This window comes from Mesoplodon densirostris, chromosome 5 (assembly GCF_025265405.1).
Source record: "Mesoplodon densirostris isolate mMesDen1 chromosome 5, mMesDen1 primary haplotype, whole genome shotgun sequence".
Lineage (NCBI taxonomy): Eukaryota > Metazoa > Chordata > Mammalia > Artiodactyla > Ziphiidae > Mesoplodon > Mesoplodon densirostris.
Window position 1 is genome coordinate 98,672,165 of NC_082665.1, and position 16,495 is coordinate 98,688,659.

At 34.7% G+C, this 16,495-nt stretch overlaps 1 protein-coding gene across 9 annotated transcripts in view; it reads left to right on the forward strand.

The window, feature by feature from the left end:
- Positions 1-16,495, forward strand: part of NAALADL2 (N-acetylated alpha-linked acidic dipeptidase like 2) — a 1,531,400-nt gene that overhangs the window by 1,321,484 nt on the left and 193,421 nt on the right. For all 9 annotated transcript variants that reach the window (XM_060100049.1, XM_060100047.1, XM_060100046.1 and 6 more), the window contains one exon: positions 3,051-3,146. In XM_060100049.1, the coding sequence (XP_059956032.1) occupies positions 3,051-3,146 (96 nt within the window). The remainder of the gene's footprint in view (positions 1-3,050; positions 3,147-16,495) is intronic.

The following is a 16,495-nucleotide window of genomic DNA, read 5'->3' on the forward strand; positions in this document are numbered from 1 at the left end:
TTCCAGGTCACTTATCCTGTCTTCTGCCTCAGTTATTCTGCTATTGATCCCATCTAGAGTATTTTTAATTTCATTTATTGTGTTGTTCATCATTGCTTGTTTCATTTTTAGTTCTTCTAGGTCTTTGTTAATTGTTTCTTGCATATTGTCTATTCTATTTTCAAGATTTTGGATCATCTTTACTGTCTTTATTCTGAATTCTTTTTCATGTAGACTGCCTACTTCCTCTTCATTTGATAGGTCTGGTGGGTTTTTATCTTGCTCCTTCACCTGCTGTGTGTTTTCTGTCTTCTCATTTTGCTTATCTTACTGTGTTTGGGGTCTCCTTTTTGCAGCTTACAGGTTCGTAGTTCCCATTGTTTTTGGTGTCTGTCCCCAGTGGCTAAGGTTGGTTCAGTGGGTTGTGTAGGCTTCCTTCCTGGTGGAAGGGACTAGTGCCTGTCTTCTGGTGGATGAGTCTGGGTCTTGTCTTTCTGGTGGGCTGGTCCACGTCTGGTGGTGTGTTTTAGTGTGTCTGTGGACTTATGATATTAGGCAGCCTCTCTGCTAATGGGTGGGGTTTTGTTACTGTCTTGCTAGTTGTTTGGCATAGGGTGTCTAGCACTGTTGCTTGCTGGTCGTTGAGTGAAGCTGGGTGCTGGTGTTGAGATGGAGATCTCTGGGAGATTTTAGCCGTTTGATATTATATGGAGCTGGGAGGTCCCTTTTGGACCAGTGTCCTGAAGTTGGCTCTCCCACCTCAGAGGCACAGCACTGACTCCTGGCTGCAGCACCAAGAGCCTTTCATTCACATGGCTCAGAATAAAAGGGAGGAAAAGTAGAAAGAAAGAATTAGTAGAAGAAGAAAGAAAGAGAGAAAGCAAGAAAGAAAGAAAGAAGAAAGAATGGAGGGAGGGAGGGAGGCAATGAGGGAGGGAGGGAGGAAGGAAGGAAGGAAGGAGGGAAGGAAGGAAAAGAAAGAAAGAAAGAAGATAAAGTAAAATAAAATAAAGTAAGATAAAATAAAATAAAGTTATTAAAATAAAAAATAATTATTAAGAAACAAAAATTAAAGAAAACAAAGACATAAAAAATTGACAAATAGAACCCTAGGACAGATGGTGGAAGCAAAGCTATACAGACAAAATCTCACAACGAAGCATACACATATGCACTTACAAAAAGAGGAAGAGAGGAAAAAATCATACATCTTGCTCTCAAAGTCCACCTCCTCAATTTGGTGTGATTCATTGTCTAAAGGAGGGAAGGAAGGAAAGAAAGGAAGGAAGGAACAAGATAAAGTAAAATAAAGTAAGATAAAATAAAGTTATTAAAATATAAAATAATTATTAAAAAAGAAAAAAAAAACGGACGGATAGAACCCTAGCACAAATGGTGGAAGCAAAGCTATACAGACAAAATCTCACACAGAAGCATACACATATACACTCACAAAAAGAGGAAAAGGGGAAAAAATGATAAATCTTGCTCTCAGAGTCCACCTCCTCAATTTGGGATGATTCGTCATCTATTCATGTATTCCACAGATGCAGGGTACATCAAGTTGATTGTGTAGCTTTAATCCGCTGCTTCTGAGGCTGCTGGGAGAGATTTCCCTTTCTCTTCTTTGTTCTCACAGCTCCCGGGGCTCAGCTTTGGATTTGGCCCCGCCTCTGTGTGTAGGTCGCTGGAGGGCATCTGTTCTTCGCTCAGACAGGATGGGGTTAAAGAAGCAGCTGCTTCGGGGACTCTGGCTCAGTCAGGTCAGGGGGGGAGGGGTACGGAGTGCGGGCCGAGACTGCAGCGGCAGAGGCCGGCGTGATGTTGCACCAGCCTGAGGCACACCATGCGTTCTCCCAGGAAGTTGTCCCTGGAACCCGGGACCCTGGCAGTGGCGGGCTGCACAGGCTCCCCGTAAGGGAGGTATGGAGAGTGACCTGTGGTTGCACACAGGCTTCTTGGTGGCTGCAGCAGCAGCCTTAGTGTCTTATGCCTGTCTCTGGGGTCCGCACTGTTAGCCGCGGCTCACGCCCATCTCTGGAGCTCCTTTAAGCAGCGTTCTTAGTCCCCTCTCCTCACGCATCAGGAAACAAAGAGGGAAGAAAAAGTCTCTTGCCTCTTCGGCAGGTCCACACTTTTCCCCAGACTCTCTCCCGGGTAGCTGTGGTGCACGAACCCCCTGCAGGCTGTGTTCATGCCGCCAACCCCAGTCACCTCCCTGCGCTCCGACCAAAGCCCGAGCCTCAGCTCCCAGCCCCGCCTGCCCTGGCGGGTGAGCAGACAAGCCTCTCGGGCTGGTGAGTGCCTGTCAGCACCGATCCTGTGTGGGAATCTCTCCGCTTTGCCCTCCACACCCCTGTTGCTGCGCTCTCCTCCGCTACTCTGAAGCTTCCCCCCTCCGCCACCTGCAGTCTCTGCCCGCGAAAGGGCTTCTAGTGTGTGGAAACCTTTCCTCCTTCATGGCTCCCTCCCACTGGTGCAGGTCCCGTCCCTATCCTTTTGTCTCTGTTTATTATTTTTCCTTTTGCCCTACCCAGGTATGTGGGGAGTTTCTTGCCTTTTGGGAGGTCTGAGGTATTCTGCCAGTGTTCAGTAGGTGTTCTGTAGGAGTTGTTCCACATGTAGATGTATTTCTGGTGTATCTGTGGGGAGGAAGGTGATCTCCACATCTTACTCTTCTGCCATCTTCCCCCTCGGCCCAAAGCATAAAATTTAATATATAAAATAGAGAAGGGGTTTTAGATATGGGTTTTGCAGTCAAGGTAGGTATCTTACTCTACACTAAGTCTGCATTTGAAAAATAAAAGGGTGAACTGCAAATAATGATCTCTTCTGAGTAAGAAAACATTCTTTGGTAAAAACAAATAATGTCAAGTATTATAGAAGTCTAATCATTTTAATTTATAAATATTTTTTGACTGGTTAATTATATCAGCAGAATGAAGTCCAACAATCAACAGAAACCTTACAGCAATTTAGAGTCCTTTTGAATCTTTAAAGAAAATCCAATAAACACTTGAAAAACAAAATCAATGAAGAGTTTAAAATGTTTATTTTCTGGTTTTCCACAGGGTCCAAGTTTTCTCTCTGAAGGCTTTTTCCCTAAACGTGCAACAAAAATTGAAGAAATGGATCCTTTTTTCAGACTTCACGAGACCATCACCAAGGTAGGAGAGGAATGCATTCATGAAAAGATTGAGAAAGTTTTGTTCTTTCTGTTAGTAGAAGGAGGAAAGGAAAATAACCAATCAAGAGAAATATATATATATATATATATATATATATATATATATATATATATATATATATATATATATATATTCATTTGTAGAATATACTAGAAAGGATTTGTAGTACCTCCTATTATTTTACTAAGGAGTTAAGATGATAAGCAACTCAATCAAGATCATACAGACTGATAACTGATGATTTGTATTAAAAAATCAATTATTTTTTAATTGAAGTACAGTTGTGCAATATTTTGTACATTACAGGTGTACAATTGTGATTCACAATTTTTAAAGGTTATACTCCATTTACGGTTATTATAAAATATCAGCTATATTCCTTGTGTTGTACAATATATCCTGGTAGCTTATTTTATACATAATAGGTGTAACTCTTACTCCCATGCCCTTTTATTTCTCCTCCTTGTGCCCTCTCCCCACTGGTAACCACAGTTTGTTCTCTATATCTGTGAGCCTGCTTCTTTTTTGTTATATTCATTAGTTTGTTGTGTTTTTTAGATTCCACATATAAGTGATATCATACAGTATTTGTCTGACTTATCTCACTTAGCATAATGCCCTCCAAGTCCATCCAGGTTGATGCTAATGGCAAAATTTTATTCTTTTTTTATGGCTGAGTAGTCCCATTGTATATATACCACTGAAAAAAATTCTTAATAAAATTCTTAATCTGAAAGTAGACTTGTGGTATATTCTCAAGTATACTCCCTTTACTTTAGATTAAGGGCAATACGAAATGAGTCATTGAATTTCTGTATCTTAAAAGTTTTCTTTCAATATTTAAGGTACATTGTTTTTTGTGGTACTTTATTGTTGCGGTAAAAAAAAAAATGGCTCTTTTTCTTAAAGAAAAAGTTAGACTGAATTTACAATAATTGCTTTTATTCGATGATGCTCATACCTATTTTTATGATATATACTTGACTGTGAGTTTATAGAATGAAGAAAACTAAATCCTACGGTATGGAGCAAATAAGTTTAATGTTCTGAGATCATATGACATTATGTGAATTTTTACATTTACCAACAATTGATTTAACCAGTCATAACCAGTCTTTGGGGGATAGAATTTGTACAGAATATTGGCATTTCGGTACACTTAAAATAATTCATATTTATATATGCTTAGTTGAAAGATTGAATCATTCTTAAATCTTCTTAGTGAAAATTTACAAGGCTGTTTTTCTGCTTTAGAAAGAGGAATTGTGGTAAAATAACTGAACTCAATGAGTGGCAATGGAATGAACTCAGAATACAAAAACTAAAATTTTAGGTCTACCCTCGCATTTAAGAGATGTGTATGTTTGTTTTTTTCTGAACTTTTAAAATAAATAGAGTTTGGACCATATTTTATGTTAAATTCTCCTAAGCTCAAGATTTCTGAATTTTAACTACATTTATAGTTCTTTCCTTTCCAGTCTAATCTAGTTCCTTGATTTAGTTTTGAATATATCCATCATTATTCATTCTTATTTGGATATAGTAAAATAGATGTGGCCCCCAAATAATAACTCTTTAGCATTTAAAATCTTAACTGTACTCCTGATCTGCAAAGAAAGAGGGAGAGAGAGTAACTCCTTAGCATTTAAAATCTTAACTGTACTCCTGATGTGCAAAGAAGAGGGAGAAAGAGACAGAGAGAGAGAGAGAGAGAGAGATACAAATCTGACACCTATATCTATATCTATCTATCTATCTATCTATCTATCTATCTATCTATATATATATATATATTTGAGTATATATATCTATATACATTTGGATGAGGATGTGTGTGTGTTTATATGTATGTATATATATGTATATATTTGTTCAAATATTATGGATACTTAGAGCCTAGGTTTACATACATATTTTTAAGTAAAGCATTAGAGGATTTTTAGGGCAATGAAAGAATAATACTTTCTCCAATTTTCCTGCTTTTCTCTGTGGATCAGGAAATTCATGGATTTTTATAGAAGGGGCAGTTTGAGAACATATTGATATCATGTATATAATGAGATGATAATGTCTAGCACATGAAATTCCTAGGCAGAGAAAATTCTAAGGTTTTGATTTTAGAGGTATAAACACTCACTGATTCTTGCTACATGAGTTCTCGGCCATCCTACAACTCCTGAGAGAATGTTGGGAAGCAAGGATGGATGGGTCAGAAAGGAGTAAGGGAGCATAGAATATGGCCTGACACATAAATATGAGATCAGTACTTAGTGTGAAACAGAAAATAAGAGGCCATTTGAAAGAAGACACAAATTTATGCACAGATATTGGTACAATTTCTACATGTATTTTCAAATATATTTCTTGTGTAAACAGATGTTTAACCCATTAAATGGATGGTAGAAAGAATTCTATGTGTATGAAAAATTAAAATCTAAAGTGCAGAAGTAGGTGTTCTATGACATTTTTTAATGATGGCATATATTTACCTAATGTTGATACTGTTTCCCCAGTCAGTACATTACCTGTGGTAACCACCCATGTTGTAGAGTCACGCCAAGGGAAGAAATCGTGCTTCAGAAGTTCAGTCTTATTTCACCAATATAGGAACTTGTTGAACCATAAACAAAAAGTTTTTAATAGACACTTTGTCTTAAAATCAGATTTTCTTTGATCAACAACAAAATGAAAGTATAAATATAGAGGGGTTGACCAGAGCACAAAACTAGGAAATATGGATTTTAGTTCTATCTTGACTCCCAACTTGTTATATTATTTAGTAGAACTTTATTTTCTACATCAAGAAGTGGTACAGTCATAATGGATTTCCTCACTAGTATTCTCTGAGATTGAAAAGATGGTGTGTACATTTTCTGCAGAAATGCAATATGTATATAATTGAGTATAATTATTGACACATTAAAGAATACTAGTGCTAATGTCTTCAAAATAGTCCCTTATTTGCATTTTCTACATTTAGTTTTTACCTTAAAGAAAAGAGAGGGGAAAAAAACCAACTTAGATATGAAAGCATATAACTAAATTAATTAATTAAATGCTGAGAATATAGTGATAAGTTAATGTGTATAAATGGAGTATAAAATTTAATTTGTGAAGGGTTGAGGTCTTTAGAATATTTTGTTTCAGTAAGGATAATAGTGGTATTATCACAGTATATCACATGTTTATTATAATCCACATAGTAGTGTGATATTATAGAAATAGTGCTGGATTTTGCATAGAAAGATATAGATAGGTTTAAATTCTGTCACTGTAAATTATGAAAATGATATGAAATATGAGGAACACTTCATAAAATGATAAAGCACAGTTATTCTTGCTACTATATCAATACTAAAACATTTTTAAGAAATCAGAAACAATGGAAATACTGAAGATACTATTCCTTATTTTCCCAATAAAAGTTTAAACTTGATACACAACACTATAACACAATCATATATTTATTGTTATCTAATTAAATACAAAAATATACATCTTATAGAAATGTTCATATAATACAATCTGTTGTTTTTTTCCAAATTAATAACTGCATTCTAGACCTTTGTTATATACCACAAATATAATTTATGTCAAATTAAATTACAATTTCTAAGCATTAAAATGTTAATAATTTATCATTAGTGCTTTTCTGAATTAAAAATAAATTAAAAGTAAATAAACCACACTCATACATGGGATGTGAGCTGTGAGTTGAATCCTAGTAAGTAGTTTTCCAATGTTGTCCTATAGTTCCTTTTTTAAAAAAAAAAATGTTTTACAAAGTTTGAATTTATCTTGACATTTGTCTTTTTGATATGAAGCATGAAACCAAGAAAACAATGAATAAGTCTCAATATTGATGTCAAAATATGTAATTTATCATGGATTCAGGGACAGTCAGGTGGTACAGTATAAAGCTGCTGAAGGGTTGCACCTTACATCGATGTTGAATATGTTTTCTTATCCTCTATAATTACCTTAAAAATAGCATTTTAAAAAAATTATCATAGAGACCAAACTAATTCTTCCAAAGACTAAACATGAATGAAATACCAATATAAATCTTAGCTACTTAATCCTTTAATAAATGAATAAAAATCACCATGGATTCATGTTTTGAAATAGGCTTATTTCTCCTTCTACACCTAGGAATTTTCTCATTATATTTCTAAATCATCAGCATTTAGCTCATATATTGTTATTAGATATCTAAGCATTCTAGTAGCCTACTGTAAGCCAAGGATGAAGCAAAACACTTGAAATAAAAAACAAACAATTAACATACAGGAGTGGGTCCAAGGTAAGCAAATCATTTCAATATAACATACTAAAAGAGAGGATAATAATATGGGCAATGTATGGGAGTGAAGAAGATGAAGATTTTACCTCTATGAGACTTGAAGAATTCACCAGAGAGGTGATGCTTGAGGAATTTAAGAATTTTAACTTTATCTTAATATCAGTGAATTTCCCCTGAGAGTTCCTTAAAGAGTAGGTTGTTGGTAGTAGTGTGCAAGAAATGATGATGTGTAGTTTAGAAAAGAGAAGATAGATTTAAGAGATACTTCTAGCACTGGATATGCACAGGATATATGATTTACTGGATATGGAACATGAAGCAGAATGAATAGTAAAGAATCATTTGAATAATTCTATCTTGGACAAAGTTGATATTATTGAATTAACTACATTAGGGGCTGGCCTGAAGAAAGTGATAATGAGTTTGACAGTGGATATGTGGAATTTTGTTTACTATAATGCATCTAGGCAGATATGTCAAGGAAGCAGTTGGGTACATGAGGTTAGAGCTCAGGAAGAAGTAGGATCTAGAAATGCATTATCTGATATAATAACAACTAGTCACATGTGGATTTAAATTAAATTAAAAATTAATTAAATGAAATTAGAATTTCATTTTCTCCATCTCATTAGCTACAATTCACATGCGTAGTAACCACATATGGGAAGTGACTACTGCACTGAATAGCATATGTTATGGAATGTTTTCATCATCACTGATGATAAAGATGATGTTACCCTGACAGTATTCATGATGAGGACAAAAAGAAAATGGAGAGGATAAACAACCCAGGGTAGAGTGTTCCATTAAATCTACAGGATGATGCTATTCTAAGAAGGAGAAATGTTCCAAAGCATATCCACACACCACCTTGTACCCATTAGGATGGCTAATATCAAAAGATAAAACGAAACAAAGCAGAACATAACAAGTGTTGGTGAGGATTTGGAGAAATTGGAACCCTCATGAACTGTTGGTGGGAATATAAAATAGTAGTGCTACTCTGGAAAACAACATGGCAGCTCCTCAACAAATTAAAAATAGGGTTACCACATGATCCACCAATTCCACTCCTTGGTATATACCCCAAATAATTGAAAGTGGCATCTTGAAGAGATATTTGTACATGTATATTGATAGTAGCATTATTCACAATAGCTAAAATGTGGAAACAGCCCAAGTGTCCATAGATGGATGAATGGATAAGCAAAATGTGGTGTGTACATACAACAGAATATGATTCAACCTCTAAAAATAGGAAACTCTGACATTTGCTACAATATGGATAAACCTTGAGGACACTATGCTAAGTGAAATAAGCCAGTCACCAAGAGAAAAGTACTATATGATTCCACTTACATGAGATTCCTAGGATAAGTCATAATCACAGAGACAGAAAGCAGAATGGTGGTTTCCAGGAGTGAGGGGGAGAAGAGAGTGGGGAGTTGACTCTTTAATGGGTATATAGTTTCAGCTTTAAAAGGTGAAAACAGATATGGAGATGGATAGTGGTGATGATTATACATTATGAATGTATTTAATATCACTGAACTGTACACTTAAAAGTAGTTAAGATGGTAAATTTTAAGTTATGTGTGTTTTACCACATTTTTTTAATTGGCAAAAAGTATATTCACCCAATCAACTGCTCATTTACTATAACTTTTGAACCAATTATTTGGAAATTTAAAATTGTTTTTCTCTTCATTTATGCCTGTTCCTCAGTTTTCTGCTATTTTCCATAAATAGCTTCACCCAGCTTGGTACCCCTTTCTCTGATCTACTTTTCTATGATGTAGTGTCCTGTATTTATTTTATGTGTTTTGGGATTTAATAGATTTTATTATCATTTTCTTGCTAAAAGTTTACAATAATAGACATTCAATAAATAAATAAATGCAGCTATGTTTAGAAGGAAAGAACTTTAAAATCAAACGTGAATATAGAGCATTTGGGGTGGCAGAGAAAGGGTACTATCTGTCATATTATTGAATTAATAGTACTTTTCCTCTGGAACACCAAATGCTCTATATTATATTTTAAAACCTCTGAGTATGAATTGTACATCCAGTAAAACAAAAAATACCTTATACATGTGGTACCATGGAAACCAGCATATGACCTAATTCTGCTTGTGAGATTCATCCAGAAATATCAGTTTATTAGTCCTTTCATTGTTTTTCCCACGTTATAAAAAAATGGTTCTTTTATGTTTAATTAGTATAGGATATGCAATATTAATATTTTATTTGTATATGGTTTTAAAAATATTCTTAAATGGATATACATTTCTTTTTTTCTTACATAATGTCAAAATAGAGACCTTTTACTAAAATTATTTGGACATTATAATATCACAAAGAGAAAGCAGTAGGCATAATATAATATTTATTTCCATTATATATATGGAGAAAGTATCAGAGTCAGATTACATTGCAGAGTAAGGCAGCATTTGTGTATAGCCTAGAAATCAAGGCTAATAATTCTTACATAGTTTATATTCTATCAATGTAGTTGTATTTGCCCCTACTTATAGCTACAAGTTTTAACTCAGTTTTTCAATGGTGTGGACAAAGGCTAATGGTGGTGTCCTTAATGATGAAAAACATTTAAATAATTGTAACTTTTAACCATTGCAGTTAATATTAATTGCATTTGGCTGTCAATCTTCATTAGAAATGATTAACCAGCATCATTTTAATTAATGGAGTCATATTCTGCTAATATATTATTTTTAAAACATGAATCTGCAGTTATCTCTAAATGTCACTATTAAAATATGTTTGTACCAGTTGTTATATTAAGATTCTTATAGCATGGTAACTGAAAACTTAAAAGAACCTACTCATAAGTCCAGAATGGAGAGGCAGACTAAAATACAGAATGATTTTACTTCTTTTGAGATGTCATTCTCAGCTATAGTTTAAAAATGTAGCTCAGTTGCCTTGTATGAAGTAAGAGGAAAGGGATGAGACCAAATATCTTTTACTCTTTTTCCTGAATTTCAAAGGCATGTTGTATTCATGAGCTAATAGAATTTCTGGTGCAGTTCTTTAAATGCTTAGAAAACCTGGCTATGGTATCTAATCTGAATGAGCAAATCTGATTGTCTTCCAACTATCTCTAATGTTGATGTATTGTTTGGATAAAATATGAGAATATTGTAGTCTACTTAGTAAAGCAAGCAAAATGATATTCTTTTTTTTTTTTTTTTTTTTTTTTTTTTTTTTTGCGGTATGCGGGCCTCTCACTGTTGTGGCCTCCCCCGTTGCGGAGCACAGGCTCCGGACGCGCAGGCTCCGGACGCGCAGGCTCAGCGGCCACGGCTCACGGGCCCAGCCGCTCCGCGGCATATGGGATCCTCCCAGACCGGGGCACGAACCCGTATCCCCTGCATCGGCAGGCGGACTCTCAACCACTTGCGCCACCAGGGAGGCCCAAAATGATATTCTTTAATCCTGTTTATGTGTACATTTGAGGTTATTCTGAAGCTGTGGATTTAAAGCTTTTGTTTTTATTTTTAAAAACACTTTGGAAATCTTTTCTGCTGTATCAAATTATTGTTACTAGATACAAAATGTCTCCATAGAGATCTACACTCTAGGTGTTCATGACATGAGCTAAACCAGAAAACATCTCAAATATGTATTTTCAATGCAGAGACTGTACTTTGTAATAAAGAATTTTGGTTGGAGCCACTCAAGGGAGATGATAGGCTATTAAAACCAACCTCTTATGCTTTGAAAGGGAAATATTACAGGTGTGCCTTTTCTTTATAAATGTATAATTAAACTCAATATCTTCATTTACTAAAATTGGAGAGTACACTGATTATATTTCTTCTTGCCTAGAGAGGTTTGGTTTATGGTGTTTCATTATACTGCACAAATATTATAGCTTCTAAAGTCATACCTTATACTATCAGTTTCTCTTTTTTGTTTTTGTTTTTATTACTCAAAAGCAAATTATCACACAATATAAGCTTGTCAAAATTTGACTTGCTTTTTAAAGAGAAGTTATTCATCAAAGTAGATATTCTGCTACAACATATTAAATACGTTATTATTGAATATTAAGATAGGAATAAGTAGAAAAACTGTTATTTTCTGAGCATATATTTTTCATATATATATATATGTAAAAACTGATTTTCACATGTGTTTATTACAGAATATAGTTATACTAGTAATATAAATCAGAATAAGAAGCTCTGTGATCAACTGTAAATAATATGACAGTCTTTTAAAGACAGTCAACCGGGCCTCCCTGGTGGCGCAAGTGGTTGAGAGTCCGCCTGCCAATGCAGGGGATGCGGGTTCGTGCCCCGGTCTGGGAGGATCCCATATGCCACGGAGCGGCTGGGCCCGTGAGCCATGGCCGCTGAGCCTGCGCGTCCGGAACCTGCGCATCCGGAGCCTGTGCTCCACAGCGGGGGAGGCCACAACAGTGAGAGGCCCGCATACTGCAAAAAAAATAAAAAAATAAAAAAAAAATAAAGACAGTCAACCTACTTCAGGAAGTTTTTATATCAAATTCAAGAAGAAGTAGCCTCATAAAGTAACTTTTTTTTGATGATAACTGAATTTTGTATGCTCTAAATACAAGTCCTTCTTATTTCAGAGATCTATTCATAAGTAGAAAGTGAATTTGAATGTTGATTTCTGCATTTTTTCTCACTTTGAATGAGAAAGTCTTTGCCTTTTCATACCATTCTCAGATAATATCATTCTCAAAGGTCTGTAGAAGTACAGAGGCAAAGGGCAGAGTAGTCAATGGATAACAGATTAGCTCTAGGTAGGCAGGTCAAATGTCATTCCAAAAAGTACTGTTGAAACAAAGCCTCTGTATAATAAAAACAATTAAAATCCCCAGGCAATAACCACTTACTAAAAAAAATCTAATATAACACAACAAACCAGAAGACGCTGAGCAGTCTATTGGAGTCTGTTATAAAGAACTTTGATCATGATACTTAAATGTCCTGGGGACAGTACCCACTGACCCCATGGGTGACAATAATAAAAGATCCCCCTCATGCGTGCATGTGTGCGTGCACATGTGCGCACACACACAGTGTGGTATTAGCTGATCAATGATACAGTCTTTCAGTGCTAGTTGCTCTCAGTATTATTTCTTGGAAAGCACTGAATTATATCAATATATGTATGTATGTATGTATACCTTCTTTTCCAGAGAAGAATGAATGTCTACTGTATTTTTTAAAATAATCATTGGACCTGTAAATTCTTCTGTTGGTGTGATATAGAAAATATTCAAAATTGCCATTTTTTTTAGCATCCAGTTTAGTCATCATCTGACTATCCAATGTCTCTCTTGAAGAGTTCACGATAATTGGTATTTTAGGATAGAATGAATGTATTCCTAAAATATGAATATTTTTATGACATTGAATTGAATTTCAGAAACTGAGCAAGAATTAGATTTGAAGAAATCAACAAATTTTTGTAGGAAAGCATTATGATAGGAAAACTATTTACTTTGACTCAATTAGGTTTTATTTATTAATATGTCAATTAAATTTTACAAAATCAAGGTTTAGGACTTCATTACATTTGAAATTACAGTGGCCTTGAATCACTTAGTGAAGGTTCAAATGGTAATATTTCTGCATTCTAAAATAAAATAATAATGAACGATCATAATTAAGTTCCCGAGTCATTAAGAAAAAGAATTGTGATCTGTATCATTACTGACTTTTAAGAAAACAGGAGAAAGGGTAATCCATTTTAAAAACATTTCCTTCAAAACTGAAAAACAGAACAATTTTGTTTGCTATTAGTGAAATGACCTATGTGCAAATGTTTAATAAAAATAAAGGAATTCTATTTTTCTCATGCAAGTGAAAATTCTAGGAAAGTCATGCTTCACGAGGAGCTCAAACACAGATCTACTTATCTGTTATCCTTTCAGCTCTGCCCCTCTCTCTGCTGGACTTTTTACTAGTGGAATTCCTCCATGGTACAAAAATGCTGACAGCAGGTTCTGGAATCATACCTGTACATAATTCTGTCAAAGCAGGAGACGATCTCTTTTCTCAGGACAGCAATGATGCTAGAAAGCCCCAGCAACCCAAAAAAAAAAAAAAATCTTATTCTGAATTGATCTTATGCTTATTTTGAATCATTTCTTGTGAATAGGGTAACAACTATGCTGACTAGATTACACCAGGTTTACATAAACTGATCACCATGGAAAATGGGTTAAAGTTACCTTGATTAATTTAGAAGTCATTCTTTCCCTTGGAACTGGAGTCAATCCCATTCACAATATGTGGCTGCAGCAAAACAGTATAAATTAGAGTAGCAATAGTTTTTCAGAGACAACCACTAAATCTGCTACCAATTGTAACAATGCTTTTGTCTACAAATGAGTAAGAATCAGTATTTTGGAAAAGGCAAAATCAGTGCTAAGCAATGGAAGCATTTCTGTTTACAGGTTGCTATTACTCTGGTATGTCTAGTCATTGTAACCACCTGAAAGGGAACAGGCGATGGGAAAAAAAAAGAGTGAAATATAGATGGGAAGTATTCACAAAATGAGTTTTGTTACTGCATTTTCTCCCAGTTCCACTGCATCCTATAAAGTATTAAATTGACTTAAAAGAGTAAGAAAACTTGCTGTATTCATGAAACAAATCTTTTTCTGCCTCCTTGGTAGACATCCAAAGGTAATCATCATATTTATGCTGAAACTCAGCGTTATTCTTAATATATCACTTTAGACAGCTAGTATGAATTCACTGGATTTGACATATGAGATAAACCTATTGGCCAACATGTATCCTAAAATACTCATCAGTTATGACCTTCTACTTTTAAGGAGGTGATTGACCCTTAGAAACTTCAAGGAATCACTGATTTAAGAAGTCCCACTGTGAGGACCTCTGTAAGCCTATGGACTAATTGAAGTAACCAAAAGCAACTAAGTTTTTGGATGGTAACTTATATTCAAAATATGAGGCACTAATAACCATTTCAAGATAGAGTCCCTTCCTGCCCCTTAAGGGGTGATATTCTTGTCAATGTTAGAAACATCTGAATGTATGCCTCTGTGTATAGCAGGATATTTCTGTTTTTCATTTGATTGCTGACCCAAGAACTTCATGTTTAAAAGATTTTGTTTACTAAACAAGTGGTAATTAATTCATGTACAGTTATCACTATTTCTCCATTTCAACATTGATCCAGATTTCAGCAAATACTCCATATTGCCAGTGAAATAAAATAAGCCTACAGATATTGAGATACTGTACACTCTAAGGGTTGTTCATTTTGGCTGTTCGCATTTATTCATTTCCCGATTTGATTTCTCATGTCTCAGTCTGAGGTGTTTTTATTTGATATAAGGCATGGCTATCAGTGATCAGCCTACTGAATAAAACTGTAGAATTCCTGTTTCAGCAATAGTTTGCAAGAGTCTCTGTAAAGCTTAAAATTTCTCCTTGTCATTTTTGGCCAAAGCAAAGATACTGACATTCAATTTAGCAGTTAAATATACATTTTTTATTAAGTGCTTGAAATATTAGTAACAATGCATTTTATAGACTTAGGGATTGAAATTTTAGAGATGCATATTTAAGCACCTATGGAGATATTATATTAATTGTCATTTGTTTAGACTGTATTAACAACAAGTTTAGTATGTAAAGGATGGAGGAAGAGTATAAGAGAAATGTGGGACATTGAAATAAACAGTGACATTGAGAAGATGGTAAAGTGTATTAGACAACTTCAGAACACATGGCAAATGTAAAAAAAAAAGCTTGTAAAATACATGAATGAACAAAGCATTTGTATAATTAGTGTAAGTTTCATTATTATCTCAAATAATGAGAAATTTGATCTAAATACAAGAAATTTATTAACAAAATATTAATCACAACTCCTAAGTGCCACCCAATTTATATGCTATACAGACATTTATATGATCCAAGTAACTAATTACCAGAGCAATGAAAAGGAAAGAGGGAATTTGTGATTTCACCTTTTCTTGCACTGCTTACTTCCTCAGCAAAGAGCCAGATAAAAGATTTAGATACTCTTAATGAAATGGTTCACATTTATTTTATTCATATCATTCAGAGCCTTCCTAGGGACAATCAAACTGCCACTTTCGGGAGATTTCCCTGATTTCAATGAGTTAATTATAAAATCAAGTTGTTTGGCTCCACGTTGTTTCTGGAAATGTGGTCACTGTGCCTCAGGACCTTGTGTCTAAAGTTTTACGGGTTGCCACGAGATGGCTGTATTCTCTCAATTGGCAACATGAATTACAGAGAGAGATTCTCTAAGTACTCTTAGAGATTCAAGTGCATGAGTTTTGTATATAACTACTTTTATAATTACATTCAAAATATTTTACTTTACAATAAATTATGTAACTATTTTCAAGAAACCTAGACAGATTAATAAAAGTATATTATTTAGAGAAATTTAACAAGAATGAGAACCTAGGCATATATGTGGCATTCAGTTATTTTTCTAAGGAGTCCATCAAAACAAACCCCCTAACTGAAAATATGTTAAAATATTCACCATGTCAATTTCTATCATATAGGCAGCTTTGTAGTGAGTTACAGTTGTTTGTGCATGTATCTTATTTTCTCTAATAGATTACAATTTCTAAAGTGCAATTTATCCCTTCTGGCCCATTTTTGAATGTACCATAACATCTAACCTAGTGGCTTTCACTAATCAGTCATATTAGTGACTTGTTAAAGGTTTGATTAAATAACTAGAATCTCTTTTTCTCTGAAGATCTATTCATTAGCAGGTACTCTACCACCTATTTCAGCTATATCATAAAGCATCATGTCTACACTAATGCATTGGGAGTTGGGGGTCACAGTTAAGTAAGAGAATTAAGCCCTGCATGGAGCTTCTCTCTCAAACGCTTGGGCCTGTAGACTTCTTCACCTGTTCAAACGGACTTAAGTCATCAAACTGGCTTTTGCTCACATCAGTTTTTGCAAGAGTACTACTCTTAAAATTGATCTATTTTTTTA